At 52.1% G+C, this 25,869-nt stretch overlaps 1 protein-coding gene across 1 annotated transcript in view; it reads left to right on the top strand.

Annotated features, from left to right (window-relative positions):
- The first annotated feature begins 4,163 nt into the window (after positions 1 to 4,163).
- The window catches only part of AJAP1 (adherens junctions associated protein 1), a 116,475-nt gene continuing 94,769 nt past the window's right edge, over positions 4,164 to 25,869 (top strand). The window contains exon 1 of the mRNA XM_081224567.1: positions 4,164 to 4,290. Within this exon, the coding sequence (XP_081080693.1) occupies positions 4,262 to 4,290 (29 nt within the window). The 5' untranslated portion in view covers positions 4,164 to 4,261. The remainder of the gene's footprint in view (positions 4,291 to 25,869) is intronic.

The raw sequence follows: 25,869 nt of genomic DNA, 5'->3' as shown, positions 1-25,869 counted from the left end.
TTCCCTCCTAGCCTCGCCCTTGCCCTCAGGTGGAGTTCACGGCTGTGTGCAGACCCACCTGGGAACAACTCAGATGTGGGCGGGGGTAAGGGCAGGATTCCAAAGTCAGGGCACTTACCCTCCCCCAGAGAAGGAAAAGTGCCTTGGAGTTCCTCCCCCATTCCCCCAGCCCCTCCCCCTCCTCCCCACTGCACGTTTTAATAGGTGGGGGAAACTAGTAAGGCCGGGGTGCAGTATGAATGCTTTAAAGAAATGTATAATAATTTTAATCAGCATTTCCCTTCCATTTAAAATCACAAACTTAGCTACTTAATCAAATGTCATGCTTAAGACACATTTACCTCCTTGGGAGAAAAATGAAAAATGGCAGCTCAATTTGGCTTTGGATGGGTTTTAAAAATAGTCAAGTCTGTGAAGGCCATTAGGTAAATGGCCTAAGAGAGCTTCAAAGAGGGCCTCCTGGGGGGGTCAGCCAGCTCCTTTGTTGGGAAAATAGGGCAGGGCAGAGGCGAGGGGGCTCCTGGAGGGCCCGGGCCAGCCTGTGATTCCAGGTTCCTGGGCAGAGATTTTTCCTGGTAGGGGACCAGGTGATCTTTCCACAGTGGGTATGTCTGAAAACTTCCATTTTGCACTTGCTGAAGCTGGTAGGCTTGTGTGTGTGTGTGTGTGTGTGTGTGTGTGTGTGTGTGTGTGTGATGACTTATACTCTCCTTCCCAAGTTCCCAAAAGAGGAGAAAAATGAACCGGTCAGAAATATGAGATGCTGTCCAAGTACAAGAAACCAGTTACCTTAATGGTGAAATATGTCGTGGTTTTATTATGTTTCAGCCTGTAAAAAATGACAATGTTCGCATCAAGAGAAAAAATAAAAACAGACCGAATAATAGACGGTCGCTCTCTTTGGAGGAGTTGGAGTGATCAGTGCCCAAGGGTAATAGAAACTAGTGGGTCCTTGCCCTAAATCCGACTTTCCATCGTGGGTGGGGGTGGAGGGCAACCTCCCTCCCCCCAGGGGTTGAGGCGGCCAGGGCTGTCTTGGTGAACCTCTGCTATGTGACTTCCCCTCCTGACTCTGTCACTGCTTGGCCGCACAGCTGTTTCCCGAAAACACTTCTATTTACTGTGTTCTCAACCCAGAGGTTCCTACCTGAGGTCTGGGGAATCCTCCAGGGTAAGTGGGTAGAATTCAAGGAGTCTTTTCACTTGGATGGTGAAAAAAATCACATCCGAAACCCAACATTTCTTTATTATAAATGTAGGCAGCAGAGCGAGGTGGTGTGACACACCAGTGACCACTGAACACGGAAACTGCAGCCATTTCCCTCATGCATCGCCACGATTGTGGACAGCCCGAACTATTACTGCTAGATGTCCGGACACCCAAATTGTGGCACATTTTGGATCTGACAATTCGTTCCCTAACATGATAAAAAGAATGTACATTGCTGTATCAAAAATGTGTTTTAATATTTTGATAATGTGTTTCAATACACTTGGTTTCCTAAAAATCCTGTGTATTTTCGTCTCTGCACTGAAAAACGTTCTGAGACAAGGTCCGTGGGTTTGCACAAGGCTGCCGAAGGGGTGCCTGGATTAGAGGGGCTCGGGGTCCCCCCAGGCCCACCCGGCCCCTCAGCCTTCTCCAGGGTTATTCTGGCTCCTGGAAGGGCCTCCCTGGTGCAGCAACCCCCCTCGTCCCGCTAGGTGGCAGCAGTGAGGGCACCGCTTCTCTCCCAGCTGCAGGGGCTCAGCCCTTTGTTCCAGGACGTCCCTCTGGGATCTACCCCCGAAAGCCCTCAGGGAGAGAGAGGGCTCCAGGGGAAGACCAGCCAGGAGTGGCCAGGTAGGCAAAGTGCTGACTCAGCCTGCTGCTTCTTCGGACAATAATAGTGAAACCGTGTGTGAGGCAATCTCATTTAACCCCCACAAAAACCTCTGTGTGGAAGGGACTATGGAACCCATTTCACAGACGTGAAAACTGAGGACCGGAGAGGTTGATAATGTGCCCAGGGCCCCACAGTGAGTGAACAGCGGCCCCTGGGCTGCCCGGGTCAAGACTTGTGATCTGGCCACCACACCTCCCTGTCCCCTGCCCCTCTCCTTCGGGGAAGCAGGTCGCACCCCTCTGTCCTCCTGCCTGGGTGGAGGCGGCCCCTACGGCTCTCAAGGACCTAGAGGCTCAGGGATGAAGGGCCTGGCTGTGAGTCCGGGGGCGCTGGGCCTGGCTCCGCCCCACAACCGGCTCCCCGCCCCCCCAACCCCCTCCCCAGGGAAGCCTCTCCTGCTACTGGGGGTCTCTCACGTGGGCTGGGCGGTTACAGAGCTTCACTGGGGGAGGCACCTGCATAGAACACCTCTCGCTTCCCCTCCCCGGATCCCCAGATCCACACTTGCAGCACAAGAGCTGATTTCTAAGGCCTCTGATTTTGCACCTCCCTCGAGGGCGCTGAGAATTGAAAGCAGGGCTTTGTCCGCGGCTTCCCACGGAGTCAGCAGGTCTGGCCTTCAATGAGGAGTTTCACTGTAGTCACTCCTCTCAGTGTAAGGGACCCCGCCAAGGGCCCTTTCTCCTGTAGTCAAGGCCTTGCAAGTACAGCCTAACCAGGTAGGCCCAGGGGAACTCCTGGGGCCAAGAGTCTGGGGCGCGGCGTCCTGGAACTCGCAGGAGTCCTCCTCTAGGGCCTGGCCGCGCAGCAGCTGCAGTCGGGCGAGCCGGGGCTGCCGGACGCCCAGCCCGGGGCCTGTTGCAGCGTCGGGATGCAGGACCGACCGGGCTGGGCGGGGGGCAGAAGGTGCTGAAGCTCTGACCAGGGACACAGAGACTCTTACGCCAGGGCCCGAGGCACGCGCCCAGGCCGCGGGGAGAGAGGAATCCCCAGCAGCGGACCCTCCCCGCCTCCTTCAGACTCCCGCGGCCTTTTCCGAGCAGCTCCGCCAGTAGGAAACTTTTCTCCCAGCCCCCGCCCCAAGCGCCCCCCGAGTGCTTCCTCGGGAACGCCCCCTGCCCAAAACCAGCTCTCCCGGTGCACTGGGCGCACCGGTAACCGGGTCAGAACCTCGAACCGCTTCGCATGCCCTCCGGTTACCGTGGCAACACCACCCGGCGGCGCCCGGCGGTCCAATCCGAGCCAGCGGCCTCTCTCGAGCCTTTCCCAAGGTGGGGACCGGGACGAGGCCGGGGCTGGGGAAGGGGCGGCCGAAGCCCCGCCTGCGGCGTCACCAGGGTCGGGCAAAGCCCCGTGCGGCGAGGTGGGCCACCGCAAGGCGGGGCGGCGAACGGCAGCCGGGGCCGGGCAGGGGGCTCGGGCTCCAGTTTGAGGGGCGGGGAAGAGGGTGACGTGAGCCGGGCCGGGCGGGCGGAGTTGGGACCCGCTCGGGGAGGCGGGGGCGAGCGCGCGGGGAGGCAGACGCGCGGAGGGAGGCGGCCAAACGGCGCGGGCGGCTCTGCGGCGGGCGCGGTGGGCGCGGGCGGCGGGGCCCCGGGATCCCCGCGCGCCTCCTCGGCGCGGCGCCGCCGCCGCGCGTCCCCACGCCCCGCGCTCCACAGCGCCCTCGCCCCGCGCGCCTCCCGCGCCCGCCTCCTGCTGGCCTCCAGCGCCGCGGCCGTCTGCGGAGCGAGCGCTCAGACGGAGCCCCCGGCCAACTTGAGAGGCGGCAGCGGAGTGCCCAGCAGAGCCCCCGACCCAGTGGCGCGCGGAGGGGACCTGCGGCCGCCAGCGTCGCCGCTGCCCGCACCCCAGGACCTCGCCGCTCCCTCGGCGCGGGGCTCGGGCCGGTGCGAGAGCCGCGCCGCGAGACACGCACCGTGCGCGGCGGCGCCGCCCGCCTCCCTCTTCGCTGCCCCGGAGGGCGAAGCCGCCGCTCCCCCGACCCTCGCCGCGCGGCCGCGGCGCTGGAGCGCGCCCCTTCCGGGCCGGCAGCGGGCGCCCCCGCCTCGCAGCCGCCTTCGCCGGGTCGCCCCCGGAGGGGGCCGCGAGCTCCGCGCCCGGGCCGGAGGATGTGCGCCCCCGCGGGCCGCCCCGCCTGAACCATGCGCCCCAACGGCGGCGGCGCGCCGGCCGGCATGGAGCCCCGCGCGGCCGCGCTCTGACTCGCTCTGCGCCCCGCGGCCGGCGGGCGGCGGGCGGCGGGCGGCGGGCAGCGGGCGGCGGCGGACCGAGAGTCGGAGACCGGCGCCGCGGGACGGAAGCGAGCGGGCGCGGGCGCCGCGCAGATGGCCGGGGCGAGCGAGATCTGAGGCTCTGCTCCGCGAAACGTGACCATGTGGATTCAACAGCTTTTAGGGCTCAGGTGAGCGACCCGGCCGGCACCGGGAAGCGTGTGGGCGCGCGGGTGCGTCGGTACCGAGCCGGGCTGAAGCGTCGCTTTGCTCGGTGTTCCGAATAAAGGGACCCCCTCTCCGCTCCCCGCGAACGGCCAGCCGGTGCCCCTGGAGCCGGGTCAGGGCTCCGGTCCGGAGCTCTGAGTCCCGTGGCCCCGCCGGGGGCGGCCGGTTCTCCGGGGCTCCGCGCGTCCGGGTCGGGGCAGGGGCGCCCCGCTCCAGTTTCCTGGGTTCTGGGGCCGGCCGGGCGCACCCGCGGCTCCCGGCGCCAGCAGCGCAGTGTGCTGGCCGGCCGCCCCGGCGCGCCTGCTCCCCGGGGCCCAGGCGAGGCGCGGGCCGCTGGGCGCGGCGGGCCGTGGACCCAGGGCGGGGGCCGGCGCTGCCGGGGAAAGCCAGGGTTCCGGCCTCCCGGCGAGAGCTTGGCAAGCGGAGTTGGAGCAAACCAAAGCCTGATAGCCCCGCCGCCCGCCTTTCCCCTTCCTCGGGGCCCCGTGGCTGACTGAGCAGGGGCCTGCCGGGCTCCCAGCTGCCGATCCAGCTGTTTGCCGGTGACCTCCGGGCCCGACGGGCGCGCACAGCTGGCGGGCAGCTGGGGCGGGCGGCTCTTGGGGAGGGCGGGCGGGCACTCCCTACGGGCACCCCCCTCCCGCAGGCAAACACCCCAGGAGCGCCCCGGGGGCTTGTCCGTGTCCCGGACTCCAGGGCCGGCTGGAAGAGGGGGTTCGAGCTCGGAGCCCCCGGTGGGGGTACCCAGGGAGACCCTTTTCGGCAAACTTTATCCGCCTGCCAGTGGTGCTCGGGTTTCAGCCCCTGCCTCGAGAGGCCTGGGACCCAGCAGGGCAGTTGTCCCCTTGGCGGGGCAGAGTGCCTCCAAGCCATCGCCCTCCTGCCGGGGGGCTCCGCGGAGCTGGTGCGTTTGGGTCCCGGATTGCATCCGAGACCTAGGAGGACACAGGCGGAGGCAGGGAAAGCAAGAGTGCCGTTCTCGAGTTTGTCCACTGGGATGCACTGCGCTCCTGCGTTGGGGAGAAAGGGGCCGGTCTTTGCCGGAGCCGGTGCCTGAGCCGCCCCCATCGCCGCCCGATAAAAGCTCGGGGTGGGGGGCGGGGGAGCGAGCTGAAGGGAGAATCAAATGCGCGTCCTGATTTTGAGAAACTGGAAGCAGACGGAGCCCGCCAAGCGTTTCCTGGCTACCCTTGTTTTATGAGACAATTCCCCACTCCTGGGGTAAAGACTGTTTAAAACATCTAGTGACAGCTGTCAAATGTTATCTTTGGCGTTTTTCTGGAAAGGGGCATTCCTTGTCTTGGTGGCCAGGTCGTGTTCAGTGGGCTGGGCTTTAAAAGGTTAATCCTGAAGCGGATTGCGTTGGATATTGGCTCTGCCTGAATCGATGTCCTGTGCTCAAACTAGCTAAGGTGTAGGCTCAGCCAGCCGTTCTGGGATGCAGACTAAATAGAGCGAGGGCAGCTCTGCCCGGGTGACCCCTTCCAGGTGCCTTGCCATCTGCCTCCCGGGTCTCAGCCAGACCCCAGGGCCTTTGGAAAGATCAAAGGGGTCCCTGCTCTGTGGAGGAGGCGGGGCGTGGGCACCTTCAGCTCCCAGATGCCTCCTGAGCTGCTGTCTGGCACTACCTTCCTGATTGACTGCCGGGAAGTTATTTGAACTGACATCTTTTTTTATTACTAACTGGCTAGATTGAAAGATTAGTACATTCTGATAAAGAGAGAGGAGAGTAAATATCACAGAAAAAAAAAAAAAAAAACCTCTCTGCGCGTTCAAAATTCGCTAAAACGGTTCCACTAAAGCATCCCCGAATGAGATCTACTTGGGATTTTGCTTTAGGAAATAGTTCTGTTGGTGATTTTGAAGTTTGACCTTTTGGTTTTTTCCCTTCAGTGTTAGCACAATAGATTTTCTGTAAATGTGCCTCTGAGGACGACGGGCTGTCTCCTCTCGAGGCTGACAGGAGACAGCTCGGTCCTGTCTGCGAGCCGTGCCCTGGCCAGGAGAAGGGGCCGTGCTTGGAGGGTCTGTGCTTTTGCGTCTCACCAGGCACAGGGTAACAGTCACTGAAAGCCAGGGATGGCTTGCCTGAGACCTGGTAATGCGCTTTTTCCTTGAACACAACCCGTCACCTTTGCTCCCAAGCCCCTCCATGGCTCCCGAGGTGAACGCTGGGTGTCCTGCTGCCCGGTTTCAGGCCTGGTTAGGTCAGGCAAACACGGAACCTGGGGCCCAGGTGACAGAAGGCAGTTCTGGGCAGGACCTGAGTGAGGCCTCTCAGCTCTGACTTCCGAGGCAAAGTCTGGGCTTGGATTTTTGCTCGTGTGTTGGAAATGAGCTGTGCGTGGAGCCTTTTCTTCCAAGGAGGAGGAACAGATTGAGTCTCTTGGAGCTGTTTTTATGCCTTTTTGGTGGTCGTTGTAGCAAAGCTCCAAAAATACCGTCTGTCAGCTCAGATAAAGGTATCTCTTGAAGGTGGATCCAGAGCCTGGCCAGCTGCATCAGAGCTCGTTCTAGGAGCAGCTTGGAGGGGATGCTTACTCAGCAAGCGGTGCAGATTTTGGAGTTTGGCTGTCTGCTTGTGAGTGGCCTCTGAGGCCAGGGCCCTCCACGTTGCAGCTTTGGGGCTTGGAACGTGCAAGACACTTGCCTTGAGGTATCCTCAGGGGGGCAAAGGCTAGCTGGTGCCATGCTCCTCCCAGGCTGTGTCCCTTGCTGTCCCTCTGCCTGTTCTGCCAGCCTAAGGTTCTGTCGCCCCTTCTGTTCTGAAGGCCCTGGGGGTGCCTGGGGGGTGGGTCTATAGCAACATAACGTGACTCTCTTCCTTCACTGGGCGCGTCACAGCTCCCCAGGCCTCTGCCGGCCACGGGGTGCCACGTTCAGGCCTCAGTGAACAGTCCCAGTGGGTTGGCTGTCCCCATCCCCACCTGTAAAGTGCTCCAGCAGCTGGGGCTGTGCATCCGGGCTTTAGAGGATGGACTCAGAGGCTCTGTCCACAGACCTTGCCCTCCTCGTCAGCCCTGGCTCGTGCCCACTTCCAGCTGCTGGTACCAAATTGATTGCCACTGGAATCCCTTGAGTGTCAGTGGCCGTGATACTCATCCGGGACAATATTGCTGGAATAAGTCACCATTTTAGGAGGCAGCTCACATCCTCCCTGCCACACGGGTACATCCCCCTCCCCTCACGCGCACCCCCACCCAGGGGATCCACTGTCCAAGCAGAGGAGGGGGCAGTGGCCTCCTTCCCGTCTGTCCCTTAGGTTGATTTCTTTTAATTATCTGCTTCCTTTTCTTCTGTGCACCAAAGAGGGCACAGAAGTGGGGAGCAGGGCAAGGCAGCTTGCGAGCAGAGACAGCTCCACACCTCCCTGAGATGCCTGTCTCCTGGTCCTGTTTCCCCACCATATCCTGCATCTTCCTAGATGGGGTCCCTCAGATGGCAGCGGGAACGGTGGGATCCCGTCCCGCCCTTATGGTCTCCAGCCCACTGACCCGGGCACCATCAAGGTGTTTGGCAGGTGTGGGCTGGTGGTGCTTCCTCAATCCTTCATTTCCCCGGCTGTTTGGTAGGAGAACCACAGGGTGCCCAGAGCATGATGGGTCAGAGCTGCACCCTGGGTCACGATGAAGTGGGTGAACACGAAACCCCGACCCGGCCGACCAGTGCTGAGCCTCCCAGAGCCCCTGGGCTCCTGCCTGGGGTTATGTAAGAGTCATCTGCTTTCCAAATGTAGTTGCCAAGTTTTCTTCAAAGGGCTACAACTCAGTAGAGACCAAATTGATGTAGAGATTAGCTTGGAAAGCCAAATATATCCTTGATCTAGATTTTCATGTTTGAAGTCTGGCTCGAGAGGGTTTCTCCTGCCCGATGCCAATCAGACGGGAGGGGAAGGCAGGAGGAGGGCTCGCTGCAGCTGGAGTAGACAGACCCCACTGCCCCCTGGCTCTCTCTCTCTCCGAGACCCCCTGGAATTCTAAGGAGCCAGTGAGTCAGAAGGCCACCCAGTGGGGAGTGGTGGTTACATACCTTGGATTAACTCTCAGTTCATAGAACGTCAGAGGCTGCAGTCCACCCACGTCAGAGCTCTGGGGGCCCTGGGGTCCTGGTTACAGCAGAGCGTGCAGGACTCAGCCCTACTGCTGCTGGTGGGCAGGGGAGGGAGCAGGGGCTAGCCACCAAATTGTCTCCCAGCAGCCTCTGGAACAGCTGAGTTAATTGGATGCCCCAGCAGGTGCAAGGAAGTGGCTAGGTGGCGAATGGTGCTTCTCTCTTTGGAAAGGGCCGTGTGGATGGTGAGAGGTCAGAAACCTACCATTCATCTGTGGGGATCTTCATAGCTGACACATATCTCCAACGTGACCCGAAGAGAGGCCGGACTGGAGGGCCGTGGGAACGGCGGCATCCATCCCGCCCGCCCTGTTGGCCCCAGCCCACTGACCTGGGTACCACCAGGGTGTCGTGTATTGGCAAAGAATAGGGTCCTGCTGCAGCACCAAGGGGGCTGGGGGAGGAGGGGCTGGGGCTTGTATTTGCCTTTCCGTCCCATGCGTGCACTTTGCAAGAGGCTGTCACTTTCTTTCCTTCTCCCCTCCCACCCAAGAAAAGGTGGGCGGCAGCCGTGCGGGGTCCATCTGTGCTTCAGCCTTCCCCGTCCACCGTTCACGTGCCGGCTCTGTCCACTCACCGGGCTTCTGCCATTTGGTGCACTTTCTCTCCGGTGGCCAGCCAAGGAGGGCTGGCGTGTAGGGCTCGCTGCACCTGCTCTCCCACCGTTTCCAGCCCTGAATGGACAGCAGCCTGGACCGTGTGGCCAGTGAGCCCTCCCTGCCTGCCCTCCCCAAGGAGTTGGTGTTTAGACCTGTGCGTGACCTCAGGGTCTTCAGCTGGCAGTGGTGCTGCTGTGCTCAGGCTCCCTCGTTGGCAGTAGGGAGGATCTGTGGACTGTGGGCTCGTGAGGGCAGGGACTGTCTCATCCTTCATCACCTCTTGAGAAGAGTGCTACCACTTAGTCGATGCTCAGGAGCTGTCTGTGAATGAGTCAGTTTGCTGCCTGGCACAGTGCCCTTGCTTTACAAGTCTTGCCCTTGTGGTTACTCATCCCTGACTACAAACTGAGACTCAGGCAAGGAATGCCCAGTCAGGGCTGGCCTTAGGTTGAGACTCTGTCCTGCCCCCAGTAAATATAGAACTTCTTTAACCTCATTTACTAGTGCTCACAATTCCACCATTAGAGGTTCATTCATTTGGCTGAGATTGAGTCACAGTGGAATGTAGACATGTTCACGGAAAACTATCCCACTGAGTGCTTTCAGTTGTTACCAGTTCAGTAGGAGCGAGCACATCTACTTTGTAACTTTCTGAGAGGAAAGGTGGGTGCAGGAGGGAAGAGAACACGAAGGCAGGGGGCACAGGTCCAGCAATGGGATGGAGGAACTAAGGTATCACCAAGGGAGGACCGGGAGACACAGGGGTGCAGATCAGGGGCAAAAGGCAAACTTATCGTCCTTATAGTGGGCTGAGGTCTCCAGTCCCCGTCGGCTTTCTTGGGAAACTGGGACAGTTTACGTACCTACTAGGGACTAGCTAGGAGAAGGGCTAGTTCACCGGAAAGAGAAGGTTCTGGTCAGTATGAGTCCAGGTGGGCAGGTGGAGTATGTTGAGGAAAGTTAGTGACACATACACACCTCCACATGTCTGCTCCTGTCTTAAATGTGAGCTATGGAATTTGCACTGTATTTGGATAAAATATGCATGCTTTTAAAAAAAATTTGAGGTATGACTTTCATAAACAGTGTATTAGTTTCAGGTGAACAACATAATGATTCCATACTTGCATACATATGAAATGAGCAGCACAGTAAATCTAGTGAACATCCATCACTACACATAGTTACAGATTTTTTTTCCTTAAGATAAGAACTTTTTGGGGGGAGAGAGGGATAAATTAAGAGGTTGGGATTAACAGGTACACACTACTATATATAAAATAGATAATCAACAAGGACCTACAATATAGCACAGGGAAGTATACTCAGCATTTTGTAATAACTTAGAAGGGAAAACGATCTGAAAAGGAATGAATGTATATATATATATATATATATATATAAATCACTTTGCTGTACACCTGAAACTAGCAAGACATTGTAAATCAACTATACTTCAATTAAAAAAATAATTAAAAAAAAAACTTTGAGTTCTACTCAACAACTTTCAAATATGCCATGCAACAAACAGATTGGTGGTTGCCAGGGGTCGGGGTAGGGGTAGGGGTGGGGGGGTGTAAAATGGGTAAAGGGGCCAAAGGTACAAATTCCGGTAATAAAATAAATCAGTCCTGGGAAGGACTGATTTAGTTACTGGACGTCATGTACTGGATGCCATGTACAGCATGATGACTCTAGTCCAGAAAACACGTCTGCTGTAAATGTCTGTAAAACGTAGAGAAATGCCCTTATCTCTGCGTTCACCCATATCACTCGTTTAGTTTATTCCTCAGTTCCTGAGCACCCGGGGCTGCCTGACCCTGAGCAGATGCCGCGCAGACCAGGAAATAAGTGGATTTCTGCCCCCAAAGACCCCTCACTCCAATGATGGAGGGGGAAATAAGTGTAGGGGTAAAAATACTCTTATTGGAGTAGAGATTAGCACTGTTCAGTAGAAATACTATACGGGCCGCATTGGTATTTTGAAAATTTTCCAGTAGCCACATTAAAAGAAAAAAAAATACAGGTGAAATCAAGTTGAATGACATATTTAATTTTTCCAATATATGCAAAATATCATTTCAAGGTGTAGTCAATCTAAAACTGTACTGCTGAGGATTCATTTTATGTTCTTATGCTGCTCTAAGTCTTGGAAATCAGGAGTGTGGTTTATTTGCACAGCACATCTCCTGCTGAACTAGCCACTTTTAGTGGGCTCAGTGGACCCGTGGGTAAGAAGCTGTCATATTGGACGTTTTCCTATGGAAATTCAGAAGTGAGAAAAGTAAATGTTTAGAGACCACCCCCTCCCCAGCCAGTGTGTGATATTGGCACCATTGCTCCAGTAGTAAGAGCTCCGAGGAGGGCCAGTCTGCCTAGCAGCCCTCCTAATTCAACAGTGGGTGTTTGCTGATGACAGCTCTGTGCCGGGTCGGTGCCAGGGCCAGAGGCAGAACGGTGAGCTGGGGGGAGGGCAGTGGCTGCTGCCATCAGGGGCCCTCGGTGTGGAGAGGGAGCTGGGCTGAGCAAGCAGGTCCTTCATACCGGCCGGGGTCCCACACTGTAATGAAACGCTTTTGAAGAACTGAAGAGGGCGTTTGTAACAGAGGGGTCACAGGGTGGGGTCCGTTGTTGGAGAGGAAGGACCAGTGAAAGAGCTTGCTGAGCTCAGAAGCCGTGCCACCTGTCAGAAAGGAGAGCTGACCTCCTGGAGGGATGTTCCCGAAATGTGCCCCAGAGCCAGCAACTGGAATGAACACACCCTGGGGTGACAGACATCTGGGTGGCCCCTCCTAGCTCCAGCAGCGCACATTCACTGGACCTGACCTGAGTGGGGGGAGGGCTCCATCCTCTCTCCTGCCCCCCCAGCATCTGTTACCAATGCTACTACCCGTGACACCTGGGGCCCATGGGAGGAGGAGAGATGGTGAATCACAAGGCCTGGTTTCAATGAAGACCTTTAGGAACTTTGTAGAAGTAGGTGTGTGTGTGTATGTGTGCGTGTGTGTGGTGTGGGTGGAGTGGGTGTGTCTTTGGGGAGTTTAGGGGCCAGTGGGCATCAAAGCACTTATTATCAGGAGCTCCAGGTGAAGAGATCAGGTTTTAAACAAAACTCCTGTAGGAGGGAACTTGCTATGTTCACCAGACTGAGGGTCTGGATGAGGAAGCCTGGAACACACCACATTAGGGACCTGGCTTCTGACAAATGTGCAGAGAGGAAGCTTATTCCAACGGGGCTGGTGGGCTGCCTACCAGTGCTGCACGGGTGTGACAGGGCTCTTGAAGGGATTTGGAGGGAGCGCCCTTGCATTGACCAGCCCACCCTGTGCCTTCAGAAAACACTGATGGGGCACTTACTAAGTGCAAGGCCTCAGCACTGGGCACGGCTTCCTGGCAGTGGGGCATGATTTGTGAAGAGAGTGTACTTTGCTGAGGTGCCCGGAGTGGTCATCCTTTCCTTCACAATACAAATAAAGAATTTGTATTGTGGGGCAATTCCACAATTTGGGAGCTCTATCTAAATTAAATTGTAAACTCTTTGAGCTCTGAGAAAGCTCCCATTTTGATCTCATCTAAATCTTTTTGAATGCACAGATATAGTTAAGCAGGGCACAGGTTCATTGTAAGATCCCTAAATTCAATCTAAGGGAACTTTGGGGCAACTGAATTGCAGACCAAATGCCTTCTTTTGACCAAATCCAATGGTGCAACTTCTTCAGATGGACATAATGCTTTGTCAGCTGTTGTGAAGATTCTAGCAAAAGAAGGGTGAAGGAGGACTAATCACCAGTGTCTCCAGGAGTGGGATCTCAGGAGTTCAGTAGTGATTGATGGGCCACAGTATACCAGGGCCCTGCATGGAATTTTCATGGTATTTCATGGAATCCCTGGTCCTTATAAAAGAATACTTAGGTTGGAGGAAGGGAAGGTCTCAGTGGAAAAGTCCTGGCAGCAGGAAAGTGCTATTAAAGAACAAACAAACAAAAAAACCCCCCAAAACTAACATTCTCAATTCTATGGACCAATATGGTTTGTGAAAATAGACCAAGAAAATCCTTAACAAAATATTAACAAATATGCAAATTCAGCCATATATAAAAAGAAGTGTATACCATGGCAGAGTGGGGTTCATTCCATGGATGCAAGGATGGTTCAATATTTGGAAATCAATCAGTGCAATCTATCATAAGAAAAGGCTAAAAAAGAAAAATTGTATGATCATATGTGTTTGATAAATTCTACACCTATCTATGATAAGAACTCCTAGAAAAAAGCAATAGAGGAGCACTTCCTCAACTTGATAAAAAGCATCTATAAAAAACTACCACTGACTTCACACTTAATGTTGAGAAACTGGACACTTTTCCCCTGAGACCAGGAACAAGACAAGGATGTCCACTCTCACCACTATTATTTAACATAATGTTGGAAATTCTAGCCAGTGTGATACAGGAAGAAAAGGAAATAAAAGACATACAGAAAGGAAGAAATGAAACTTTTCCTATTTGCAGAGGATATCATTGTCTACATAGAACATCTCACATAATCTGTTAAAAAAAACTCCTAAAATTAATAAGTGAATTCAGCAAGGTTGCAGGATACAAGATAAATGTACAAGAATGGATTGTATTTCTATCTATTAGTAGTTAACACATGGACACTGAAATGAAAAAATGCAATACCATTTACAGTTGCTCAAAAAATGAAATATCTCAGTGTAAATCTAACGAAACTTATGCTGACAACTTGTATGCTGAGAACTACACAATGCTGATGGAGGAAATCAAAGAAAGTCTAAATAAATGGAGAGACATACAATGTTTGTGGATGGGAAGACTCAACATGGTATGAATGTCACTTCTTCTCAGATTGATATAGAGGTTTAACACAATTCTTATCAAAATCCCAGCAAAATATTTGCACATATAGATAATTCTAAAATTTTTATGTAAACGTAAAGGAACTAGAATAACTGCAACAGTTTTGAAAATGAATAATAAAGTGAGAGGGGTCCATCTATCTGATTGTAAGACATTATACAGCTACCATTATCAAGACTGTGTAGTATCAATGAAAGGGTAGATATACAGATAAATGAAGCAGAATAGAGAATCCAGTGATAGACTCCCACAAATATGCACAGTTGATTTTTGACAAAGGTGCAAATTTAGTGGAGGAAAGATAGCATTTTCAACAAATGGTACTGGAACAAAAGGACATTCATAGCCAAAAAAAAAAAAAAAAAAATCCTCACCTTAACAAAATTAACCCATAATGGGTCACTCAATTAAATGTAAAATGTGATTATAAAACTTTTAGGGAAAAAAAGAGAAAATCTGAAAGATATGGGGCTACACAAATAGTTCTTAGACTTGACTCCAAAAGCACAATCCATAAAAGGAAAAACTGATAAATTTGACGTCATCAAAATTTTTAAATTGGCTTAGTGAAAGACTCTTTTATGAGGATAAAAAGACAAGCTTCAGGGAAGGAGGAGGAGAGAATATTTGCAAACCACATATTTGACAAAGAACTAGTATCCAAAATACATGAAGATCTTTCAAAACTCACAGTAAAAAAATGGGACAATCTAATTAGAAACAAGTAAAGCCATGACGGGGTGTTGCACCAAAGAGGATATTTAGACGGTAAAAAAGCATGTGGAAAGATGTTCAACATCACTGGCCATTAGACAAATGCAGTTGAAACCATAATGAGACATTACTATGCATCTACCAGAATGGTTAAAATTAAAAATATTGACACCAAATCCTGGCGAGGATGTGGAGAAACTGGATCCCTCATACACTGCTGGTGGGAAGGTAAAATGTTACAGCCACTCCAGAAAGCACTTTCGTAGTTTCTTATTAAATTAAACATGCAGGTGCCATACAGATGAGCATTTCACTCTTGGGCATTTATGCCAGAGAAATGAAGAATTCTGTTTACACAAAAACTTGTAGGTGAATGTTTATAGCAGCTTTCTTTATAAAGTCTCAAATTGGAAACAACCCAGGTGCCCTTAAGGGAGGTGAGTGGCTAAACACATCATGGTACCTTCACACCACGGAATAGTATTCAGCAATAAAAATGAGGAAACTATTGGTACATGCAACAGCTTGCATGAACCTCCAGAGAATTAAGCTGAGTGAGAAAAAAGCCAACCTCAAGGATTACATGCTATATGATGATTCCATAGCATTCTTGATATGGCAACATTATAGAAATGGAGAACACGGTCCTAGCTGTCAGGGGTTAGAGAGAGAGAGAGAGAGAGAGAGAGAAGGGAAGAGAATAGCTCTAACAGGACAACATCAGGGACCTTTGTGGTGATGGGACGCTTTCTGTCTTGACTGCATCCTTGTCAGTATCTTGCTTATAACATTGTAGTGTGGTGTTGTAAGACGTTACCACTAGGGGAACTGAGTAAGGGTGCACAGGATTTCTCTGTGTTATGTCTTGTAGCACTTGTGAACCTATAATTAACTCAAAATAAAAAGTTTCATTAAACTAGTGTTCTCTACCTCACTGTCAAAGGTTAACATCTGATTGTGTGTGTGTGTGTGTGTGTGTTCCCTCTTTAGGAACCATGTATTTGGATTTAATGACAGTCATAGGTGATGTGGAAATGGGAAAAGGGGTAAAAAAATTACCAAATTTGCTGTTTTGATTCTGCCACACTTTTCAGCGTGCAAAATACAGCAGCATATGAACGTGCGGTGTTGCTAATGTGATGAGATCCTTTACCAGTGACAGTAATGAATGACCTGGTGCATAATTATTGGATAAGAAGAGCTGTCCAGATCCTTACATAAATCAGGTCAGCTCTGAAAATAGTGCAGCCTTTTTGGGGACAGCCCCACTTTCCTGCCCTGGCACATAGGGTGGCATCAAGACCATGCTCCAAGGAAACACAAGAACAGTTGGTTTCTTGTTTCTATATCAGTAAGACAAGAGCCCCGAGTTTATAGTGTTCATTTGTGTCTTCGCTGTTTTCACTTCATTTGGTCTTTATGATAAAAGAACTGGAGTGTGTGTGTGTGTGTGTGTGTGTGTGTACGCACATATGCGCTTTATTAATGCTTATGGAATGGAGTTGGGTAATGCAGTGGAAAACTCTATGTCAGGTTTGACTCTGAGCCTCTGAGATCCCATGAACCAGACCTGTTACTTCTCTTTTTCTGTCCTTTTATGTTCAGCTAGGAGGCACTGAAACACAGTAGTTCCAGACCTTTCCATAAGCCGGCTTTGCACTAAGTGACCCAGCCAATCTATACCATTTCAGTCTGTCCTCAGGATCCACATGACAACTCTGCAAGGCAGGTGTTGCTGCTCTCATTTTACAAAGGAGGAAACTGAAGCTCAGAGAGGTTAAGTGATTTGCCCAAGGTCACACAGCTGGCTAGTGGGGGAGCTGAGATTTGAATCCAAGTTTCATGGATTCCAGGGCCCATGCATGCTCTTCCCACTGTCCCCTATGGCCCCCATGTTTTATATAAAATCTCCTTCTCACTCCCCTGATTAAGGAACACATTGCCCTTCTGAGAGAAACAAAATAAGATTTAAACAAAACCAAACATAAAGCCGAGAAGGACCCAGATGCTGTGATGTCAGGTCAGCACTTTGTGGATCTAGCCCTGACTCTGACATTACAAGTCCTTCAGGCACCCACAATTTTAGGTAAAAGTTTTGTAGTCTAAGTGAGAGATGATTTTTCAGCAAAGAATTCATAAAATGTCATTGATGAAAACATACCTGTGCCACAGATACAGTTATTCAATCTATTTACTAATTAAAACTAAATATGTCACCAAGTCCAAGGAAGCCTCTCTTGAAAGCTCTTGTGAAATTAAAACTGGGAATTAATGAATGACCACAGTGAGAAAGCTGGGTTTAACATAACTTAGAAGTCTGGATAAAAAGGATTGCCCAGGGCTTCCCTGGTGGTGCAGTGGTTTAGAGTCCTCCTGCTGATGCAGGGGACACGGGTTCGTTCCCCGGTCCGGGAAGATCCCACATGCCACGCAGCGGCTGGGCCCGTGAACCACGGCCGCTGAGCCTGTGCATCTGGAGCCTGTGCTCCACAACGGGAGAGGCCACAACGGTGAGAGGCCCGCGTACCGCAAAAAAAAAAAAAAAAAAAAAAAGTATTGCCCACCACCGCGTGCATGCGTGCGTGTGTGCGTGCATGCGTTTATTGAGGTATAATTTAAGTATCATAACATTCACCCATTTTAAGTATACAATTCAACTTCTAGTAAACTTACTGTGTGTGCAACCATCATTGTAGTCATCTTAGAACATGCCCATCCCCCCCCCCCCAGTAAGATCCCTTGTACTCTTCACAGTTAATCCCATTCCTACCCCCAGCCTCAAGCAACCCCTCATCTGACTTTTGGCTCTATAGATTTGCCTGTTCTGAGCATTTCCTCTAAACAGAACCAGGCTTTTTTTGTCTGGTTTTCTTCACTTCACATAGTGTTCTTGAGGTTTGTCTACGTTGTGGGCTTCTTCATTTCTGGGTAGCATTCCATTTTTTGGACATACCGCACTTGGTTTATCCATTCATCTCTTGATGGGCATTTGGCTTGTTGCGACTTTGTGGCTAATACAAATAACACTGCTGTGAACATTGTTTCCATTTCTTTCTCCACCCCGTGTACTTTGTAGCCATCGATGTAAATGCTTTGGCAGGGGTGGGGGTCAGAGAAGCCCGTGGTGTGTTATTCATTTAGTGGAAATGCACAAGCCAGGTATCCGGGATTGCAGCTCTGGCTTTGGATTTGCTCCTTACCTTTGCTCTGAAGAGAAGAGCTGACTACACAGAAGCCATTGTTTATTTGCTCATTTTTCATGTGATGCACATTTACTAAGTGTCGATTGTGTCTCCCCAAGGTGCTGCATTTTGGCGAGATAAAGACCAGGACAAAGTTTTCCATTCTGCCTTGGTACAAAGCTCCTGTGAAGGGGAACATTTTGACTCATCAGAGCAAGAGCTCCTCGCTGGCCTGGGGGTGGCTCCCGTGGCTGGACGGAGGCAGCCTGTGGCTTGGAGGTGGAGGGGAGGGGGTTGGCAGGTGGTCCTGCAAAAAGCTTCCACACCACAAAGCGTCCTCCTGCACTCAGCCGGCATAGCTGAGGCAGCCTAAGGGGGGCAGCTGTGCTTATTTGGGATCCTGTGCTTTCTTCTAGTGGGGCAGTGGTGCCATTTTAGGGAAATCCACCCTCATGGACTATCTTCCAACAACAGCTATCATTTCAGATGAAAGAGACGGTGCAGGTCCAGAGCTTTTGGGTTTGCTGTGTTGGCTGCAGAACCTCCGGACCACGCCCACCTACTGGGGGTGGGTTGGCAACGTCACCTCACACAGGTCAAAGATGGTCCTGGGAGATAGCCATGATTTTGGAGATGGAGCAGGGTGAGTCCACACCTGCTTCTCTTTCCTTAAATGAACCTTTGGGTGAAGGTCTGCTGGGCTCCCTTGGGGTTCCGTTCGAGCACCTGAATAAACACAGCTCACTTTGACGAGTCTCATCACTGCCCTCCCGGCCTGGCTGCACCTGTGATCAAAAGTGAATGTTCTCCTGTGGATCCAATCTCCCAAACTGATGCAAAAAGCCATCTTAGGCAAGGAATTACCCGGGGATGGCTGATGGGCTTCATCGGTGCGCAGCCACTATTTTACAAAACTGACTTTTCTAAATAAGAATCAGTGACTACATAGGGTTATATCTTGCATACTTACAAGGAACCTCCAGAAACCATGGGACCAGACTGTGACAAAAGCCTCAGCCTCCAGCCCAGCTGAAGACCACGCTCTCCTGCTTAGCAAGGAGCACACTGTGATGCGGGGGAGGATCCACCCAGGAGTCTGTTTCCCTCACTCCTCTCACCCCCCTCTTTTTTGTAAAGAGAAAATGCAGGACTGTACCCAGATGCTGAAAAAAGCTGTGCTTCCTGCCGAGGGACACGGTGGCTTTCAGAATGCAAGGATTCTTTAGGGAGCCAATTATGCAAAGACAAGAGTAAGCATGTTTATTTTTATGACACCACATTTCAAAATCCCAGAAAACGTTGATGGAATGGCCCCATTAGGCGCCGGCCCCTCCCTAGCGCTGTGGTATCACACCGGGCGGGTATCGGGGGGCGCTGGCACGCCCTTGATGAAAGCCCGGCCCTGGGCTAATTTACTGCCCGTTACTACCCTGTCCCCAGCTTCCTCCTCCCCTTAGCATTTTCAGGCTAATTTGAGTCTCTTCACAGAAGCCTGACGCTCTAGAAAACCTGAGGCTCAAGCTCACGCAGCTGGCATCCGTTTCCCAGGTTCTCGTCCCCAGGGTCATGGGGGAGATCAGGGCTGTGTTTTTGTCACACCAGCCACTATGTGGCGCCCCGAGTGTGTGCTGCCCCAGGACCGCAGCTCAGGCTGGCTCCAGGCCTGACGGGGCCGAGGGAGAGTTTCTCCTGCAGCCTTCATTCAGCAGGCATGGTGGCCTGCCCCTGTTGCTGTGATGTGCTGGCCGCGAAGACAAGGGACCCTCTCTGGCCCTGCAGGGACTTTTCATCAGAGTGGGAGCAGAGGTGCAGGTGGAATTGCAGGAGCCGAGAGGAAGAAGCAGGAGCTGCTGGGAAGACTTCCTGGAGGAGGTGGCACTTGGCCCCCATCTGGAAGGAGGAGGAGGGTGTGTCCAGACAGAGGGAGCAGGGTGGCTGCTGTTGCTCCAGGAGCATTTATGGTGCACGTGCTTCACAGCCAGGGACCTGGGGGACACCTAAGGGTCAGTGACTTTGTGAGGATGCCCCCCCACACCTAGGAGGAGCACAGGTGCCGGGAGTGGGCAGGGCCAGGTGACCAACCAACAGTGCCGAGTCAAGGTGGAAATTTCCAGTAGGAAAGGGAAGACTGGGGGATTGGTTCCTCCTCAAATAATGTCATCGCGGTCGCTGCTTCCTTTGCCCACATGTGGGTCCAAACCTGCGTAGCAGAAAAGATGAAGGCCCTCTTCTTAAAGTAGCTTAAGGAGAGAGCTGGGGTGTGTGTGTGTGTTTGTGTGTAGGTGTGTGGGTGTAGGTGTGTATCTGTGTGGGGTGTGTGTATGTGGGGGGTATGTATATAGGCATGTGTGGGGGTCTGTGTGTTGTGGGGTGTGTGTGTGTCTATGATTGTGGGGTGTATGTTAGGTTTTGTGTGTCTGTGTGTCTGTGTGTGTAGGGGTGTGTACATGTAGGTGTGTGTGTTTTTGTATCTGGGTCTGTGGTGTGTGTGTGTGTGTGGCGTAGGGGTGTGTATGTGGAGGTGTGTGTATGTGTGTGTGTATCTGGGTCTGTGGGGTGTGTGTGGTACGTGTGTGTTGTGTAGGGGAGTGGGTGTAAGGCATCAGTGGACGTGAAAATCCCCAATTAACAAATCTTTGCCCTTTTCATCCGTCAGCTCCCTAGCAGTTCAAAACCTTTAATTGACAGAATCTCTCAACAGCTCTCCAAGGTCAGGAGCCATCATTAGCTTGATTTCACAGATAGGTAAACTGAGGCAGAACAAGGTTAAGCAGTGTTTCTAAGGTCCTGCAAAGTCAGCAAAGGAACTTGACCAGACTCCCGGGCGGCCAGCTGTCTAGCCCCAGTCCTGGGAGGGGGACACCGGGGAGAGCACAGCACATCCTTCTCTTGTTCTGCATGTTGTGCGTGTCCTGAAGCCGGGAGCCCCCACCTGGGAGACGGGGTGCCTCCAGGGCTGATGTCCATGGCAGCTCCTAGAGGTGATGGGAAGGGTGGACTTCAAATCAGCCCCCTCCATAATCTCCTTCAGCCCCTCCCATCATTCTAAGACCCCGTCTTGTGTAGGAATTCCAGAGTCCTACTGAGTCACAAGCAGGTAGAATTTATGGCAGTGGCCACAGGGAATCTTTGGATTTCACAGGAGGGACCCAGACTCGGCCACCAGGAGGGATCCAGACTCAGCCAACACTCTTTTTTTAAAAAATTGAGGTGAAATTCACATAACAAAATTAAAACTTTTAAAATGTACATTTCAGTGACGTTTAGTACAAACGCAATATTGTGCAACCATCACCACTAGCTAGTCCCAGACTATTTTCACCTTCCAAAGGGAAACTTGGTACCCATTAGCTGTCACTCCCCATTTCCCCTCCCTCATCCCCTGGCAACTACCAGTCTGCTTTCAGTCTCTATGGAATTGCCTATTCTGGACAGTTCATATAAATGAGATCATACAGCATGTGACCTTTGGTGTCTGGCTTCTCTCACTCATCCAAATGTAGCCTGAGTCAGTGCTTCATTCCTTTTTATGGCTGAATAATATTCCATTGTATGGATGGACATTTTGTTTTCCATTCATTCATTGGCGGCGATTTGGGTTGTTTCACCTTTGGCTGTTGTGAATAGTGCTGCTATGAATGTGAGCGTACAAGTGTCTGTTTCAAACCCTGTTTTCGATTCTTTGGGGTGTGTGCCTACATGTCAGCACTTCCCAAACACGAATTTCATCCACACTTGCCTGGGTTGGAAATAGCTGCACCACTTGTGTGATCTTGGGCAGTTCCCACGTTCCCTTCAGTTTCCTCATGTGAAAGATGGGGCTGTCACCCCATGTGGGGCTGGGAGGATGGTCACTGTGTGAAAAACACAGCCCAGCGCCTGGCTGCCCAGTGACGGAGCTGACCCCAACCCCTACCCCATCACAGAGCAGCCAGGTTTCTGCTTTGCCTGTGGTCCCAGTGCTGGAGCCCTGGGCATGAAGCAGCTGTTTCATATTTACTCCTAACACATCCCTAGGGAAGAGGCTCGGGTGAGAAGCAGCACTTTTTATAAGCTCTACACCAAAGAGGGATTATGAGCCATTTGGGGAGTGGATTAAAGCAGTTGCCCCTGGGATGAATTTTATTCTCGGTGGCTTTTGCTTTCCCCTCTTCCTGGACCTCAGAGCTGAGGCATGTGGTCTATTGAAAAACACCTGAGCCGACGTTTATCCTTTCAGTGAGATGCCAGCCTGGATCCCACAGTTAGGTGAGACCTCTGTGACCCAGCCATGGGCTGTGAACTTGGAGTTTCCCTGGTGATGACCCGGCTTCTTGAGTCTGTTGCCTTTCCTTGAGAGCTGCATCTTGCTAGCACAGAAGTGCGATGTGCACTCTGCTCCTGGCTCCTGGGACACTGCCACCCCTCTGGTCCAGTGCCAGGTCCCTGATAAGGTCTCACCACCCGACCTCATCCATCTGTGGTTTCCAGTCCTAAGAACCTGCTGGGCGACATGTGAAGGAAAAGTGTGAGATCAGGAACAATCCCAAATTAACTGGAACGTGGTTTTCCAGAATGTTCTTTTGCCCTCTCCCTTTTGGAGGAAGGGAAAAAGCAAACAACAGCCCACCATGTCAATAGGGGGATTTAAGTTTTAGGAAAACATCTTTTAAGGGATGTCCTGGCGTGGAGATCATTTGAGAAAATGTCCTGAACCTTATTCGTCATTCCTCCTCGGTGGAGGTGATGGTAATAGTAACACTTCCTGGTATTTTAGAGTTTGCATCACACATCCCATGCATCATTTCACTTGTTCACAGTCATGAATAAAGTTGGGTGATTTTGCTCATCTTAAAGTGGAAGAAACTGAGGTCCAAAGCATAATGGTGATGATAATATTGATACGAGGATGACAGCCTTCATAAAAATAGCAATAGCAGGCAACTGTTACCAGGAGCTTACGATGTATCATGTAGCATGAATGCACTGTTTTTCTTAACACTCATGCCCGTCGGAGCATCAGAACCTGGTCTTCCCATCGAACAGGTGCGGGGCCGAGGGCTCAGGACAGGCCCGCCTTTCCCCATCACAGCCCAGGAGGTGGGGGAGAAGGACCTCTCCCAGGCCCTGCAGTCCTTCTCCCAATGCCCTCCCGATTCTGTGCTCACGTCATATCCCCGTTCATCCAAGGACATTGGCACGATGACATGGAAACCTTGTTAGCCATGCTTCTAAATCTAAAAGGTATTGGCCCATTATTTTTCCTGCTTTTTTAGATCTGCAGACGGAACAAAATTGAATCCATGGGTAACCAGAAAATGTAATTAATGGGAACACAGAGTTTCACAGGGAAGCTGGTTAGAGCCTGCTTTCATTGTGATGGTCTAAGTGGGGACCTGCAGTGCAGACCTCCCACCTGCACACAGGTGCTGCAGCAAGGATGATACTTTGGGGAGTGAGCTCTCCAGAGCACTGTCCTTCCCCATTGGGTGGAGTCTTTCAGAACCCCTCAGCCACCATCCCCTGGTTTCTGTGGCTTGAGGCTCTCTGAGCTGCTTGGGAATTGTTAGGACGTGTAATTTAAGCTAAGTACTGGCTGTCTCCCGGGTGTGGACCATGATGGGGGGTTGTCGTGGAGCCCATGTCTGTACTGGGTGGAGGGGGCAGTCGGGGTGACTCGGACCTGCCATGGCTGGACCTTTTTTCTGCCAAATGTTACCAAGGCTATTGGACCCCAAATCACTGGAGCATGAAAGGCTCCACACACATTGAAGAAAAATGAAACAGCTGAACCTCCAGGAGCCACAGGGCCACACACAGTCAGATGTTCCAGTCTTGGGGGCTCTACAGGGATGGAAGACTGTTTCTGTAGGAGCTTTGCCCATATGGTGTTGGGATATAGTCTGTTTCTGTTTGGGACCCTGCACTGTGCTTCTGATGATGGTAAGCCTCTAAGCCTGAAAGTCTGGGAGCAGAATGTCTGGCAGAAACTCCTCAGATAGCCCCAAAGCAGCCATTTCCGGGGACCAGAACCCAGGGTAGAGGTGCTTCCATTGCAAATGCCAGCTCTCTCCAAGATCATTTCCAGGGAAGGGGCCATGTCTGTCTGGTGCATTACGGGGTCCCCAGTGGTGTATGTCTCAGTGGGTGATGGGAGAGAATTGTGGCTCCCAAGTAGGTCCTGGTCTGTGACTATGATGCGATGCTTTGCCCTGAATATGCCACCTGAACACAAAGGGGACTTTGCAGAGGTAATTAAGGTCACTAATCAGTTGATCCTAAAATAGGGAGATTATCCTGGATAATCCAAGTGGCTCCAATGTGACCACACATGTCCCTAAATACTGAGACAGAAAGATGGAGAGATGCAGCAGGGGAGCAGGGAGATTCGAACCATTAGAAGGGTGTGACGTGGTGTGGATATGGAGAGGGCCACCCATCAAGGAAAGAGGGACCTCAGTCCTGTAACCATGGGGACCGGATTCTACTGGCCGCCTGAGTGACCTCAGAAGAGGACCCTTCCCCAGGGTCTCCAGAAGGAGATGCAGCTTGTCAGTGCCTTGATGTGAGCTGTGCAACTCTGAGCAGGGGACCATCCATGCCACTCTGGACTCAGACCCACAGAACTGAGGTTCTGTGGTGTTTCAAGCTGCTAAGTTTGTAGTACAGGTGCAATTTGTTACGCAGTGTAGCTGACTGATACAAATGACTTAGGTAACGAGGTGCCCTTGATGTCCAGTTTTCTTCCCCCTGCCCCACTCCTCCTCTCTGTCTTCTCTCATCCCCTTCTTTCTTCCTTTCTCTCCTTCCCTCTCCTAAGTCTTTCTCAGAATTAGTGGTTCAGGAGAGGCTCCACTCCTGAGTCAGGAGCAGAGAATTTGGGGGCTTTCATGGACTGCATTGAACTGCATTGCCCCCACATAGGGCAGCCAGATAAAATACAGGATGCCTAGTTATGTTTGAATTTCAGACAAACAACAAATACATTTTTGGTATAAGTATGTCCCAAGTTTTACAAGATATCCTTGTACTAAGAAAGAGCTGTTGATTTTCTGAAATGCAAATGTAGCTGGGCATCCTGTATTTTCATTTGCTAAATCTGGCTGCCCTAGTCCTGGAGATTGCAAACAGGCTGAGAGCCTGGGTTGCAGCTCAGGACAGTGGGCAGGGAGAGGGCACTGGAGAGAGGATTCAGTGAGAACCTTTGGGCTTTAGGAGCTATTATGTAGGTCAGGGGCCAGCAAACCACACTCTGAGGGCCATATCCCACTGCTGCCTGATTTTATAAATAAAGTTTTATTGGCACATGGCCACACCCACTCGCCTGCGTATTGTCTGTGATTGCTTTTGTGCTACAAAGAACAGGATTGAGTGGTTGTGCCAGAGACCCCTACCCAGCCCACAAGCCTTAATCACTTGCTCTCCGGGCTTTTCCAGAAACAGTTTGCTGATCCCTGCTGTGAGGTCAGAGGTCAGAGGGAAAGCAGAGGTGCTGGCAGTGGCGTGAAGGACTGAAGTCAGACACAAGGGTGCACTTTCCGACCAGATGGGCAGCTGGCCGGGGCTTTGCACACAGTGGGCAGAAGCTCTTGGACACTGGTCTGGAGCTCAGGTTTGAGGAGGAGATTGCAGAGCCCCAGTTCTGACTGCACAGGGGACAGGGTGGAGTAAGCAGGCTACGCCCTCCTCTGCCTCCCATCTCCATATTTCGGGGTCTCTGGCAGAAAGTTCTGTGCAAACAAAAGCCTCCTTTCATCTGCATGTGCCTATTTCTGTCTCGTTGCCTACTTCTGCTCTTCCTTCTTGACATTCAGCGTTTTCAAACACAGATTCTGCACAGGGCGTGAATCATGTTGCCATGTGGCCATGGAGACATTGTCTGGGGTGCTGGCTCCAGCATCTCCTGCAGGCTGGAGAACGCTCTCCCTTCCCCATGGGGCCCAGACGTTCAGAGCATCAGGACAGGAGGGAGGGGGCAGGACCCAGAGCTCATACTGTGCCCTCCTCTCCAGCCACCGTCCCTCTCCTGAGCCCCTCAGGGGCCAGCGATGGGAGCATGCTTATGCAGAGTCAGAGGG

The sequence above is a fragment of the Mesoplodon bidens genome (genome assembly GCF_964165515.1).
Source record: "Mesoplodon bidens genome assembly, chromosome: 2".
Lineage (NCBI taxonomy): Eukaryota > Metazoa > Chordata > Mammalia > Artiodactyla > Ziphiidae > Mesoplodon > Mesoplodon bidens.
The sequence above is the reverse complement of the archived record's forward strand: the minus strand, read 5'-3'. Positions and strand labels throughout refer to the sequence as shown.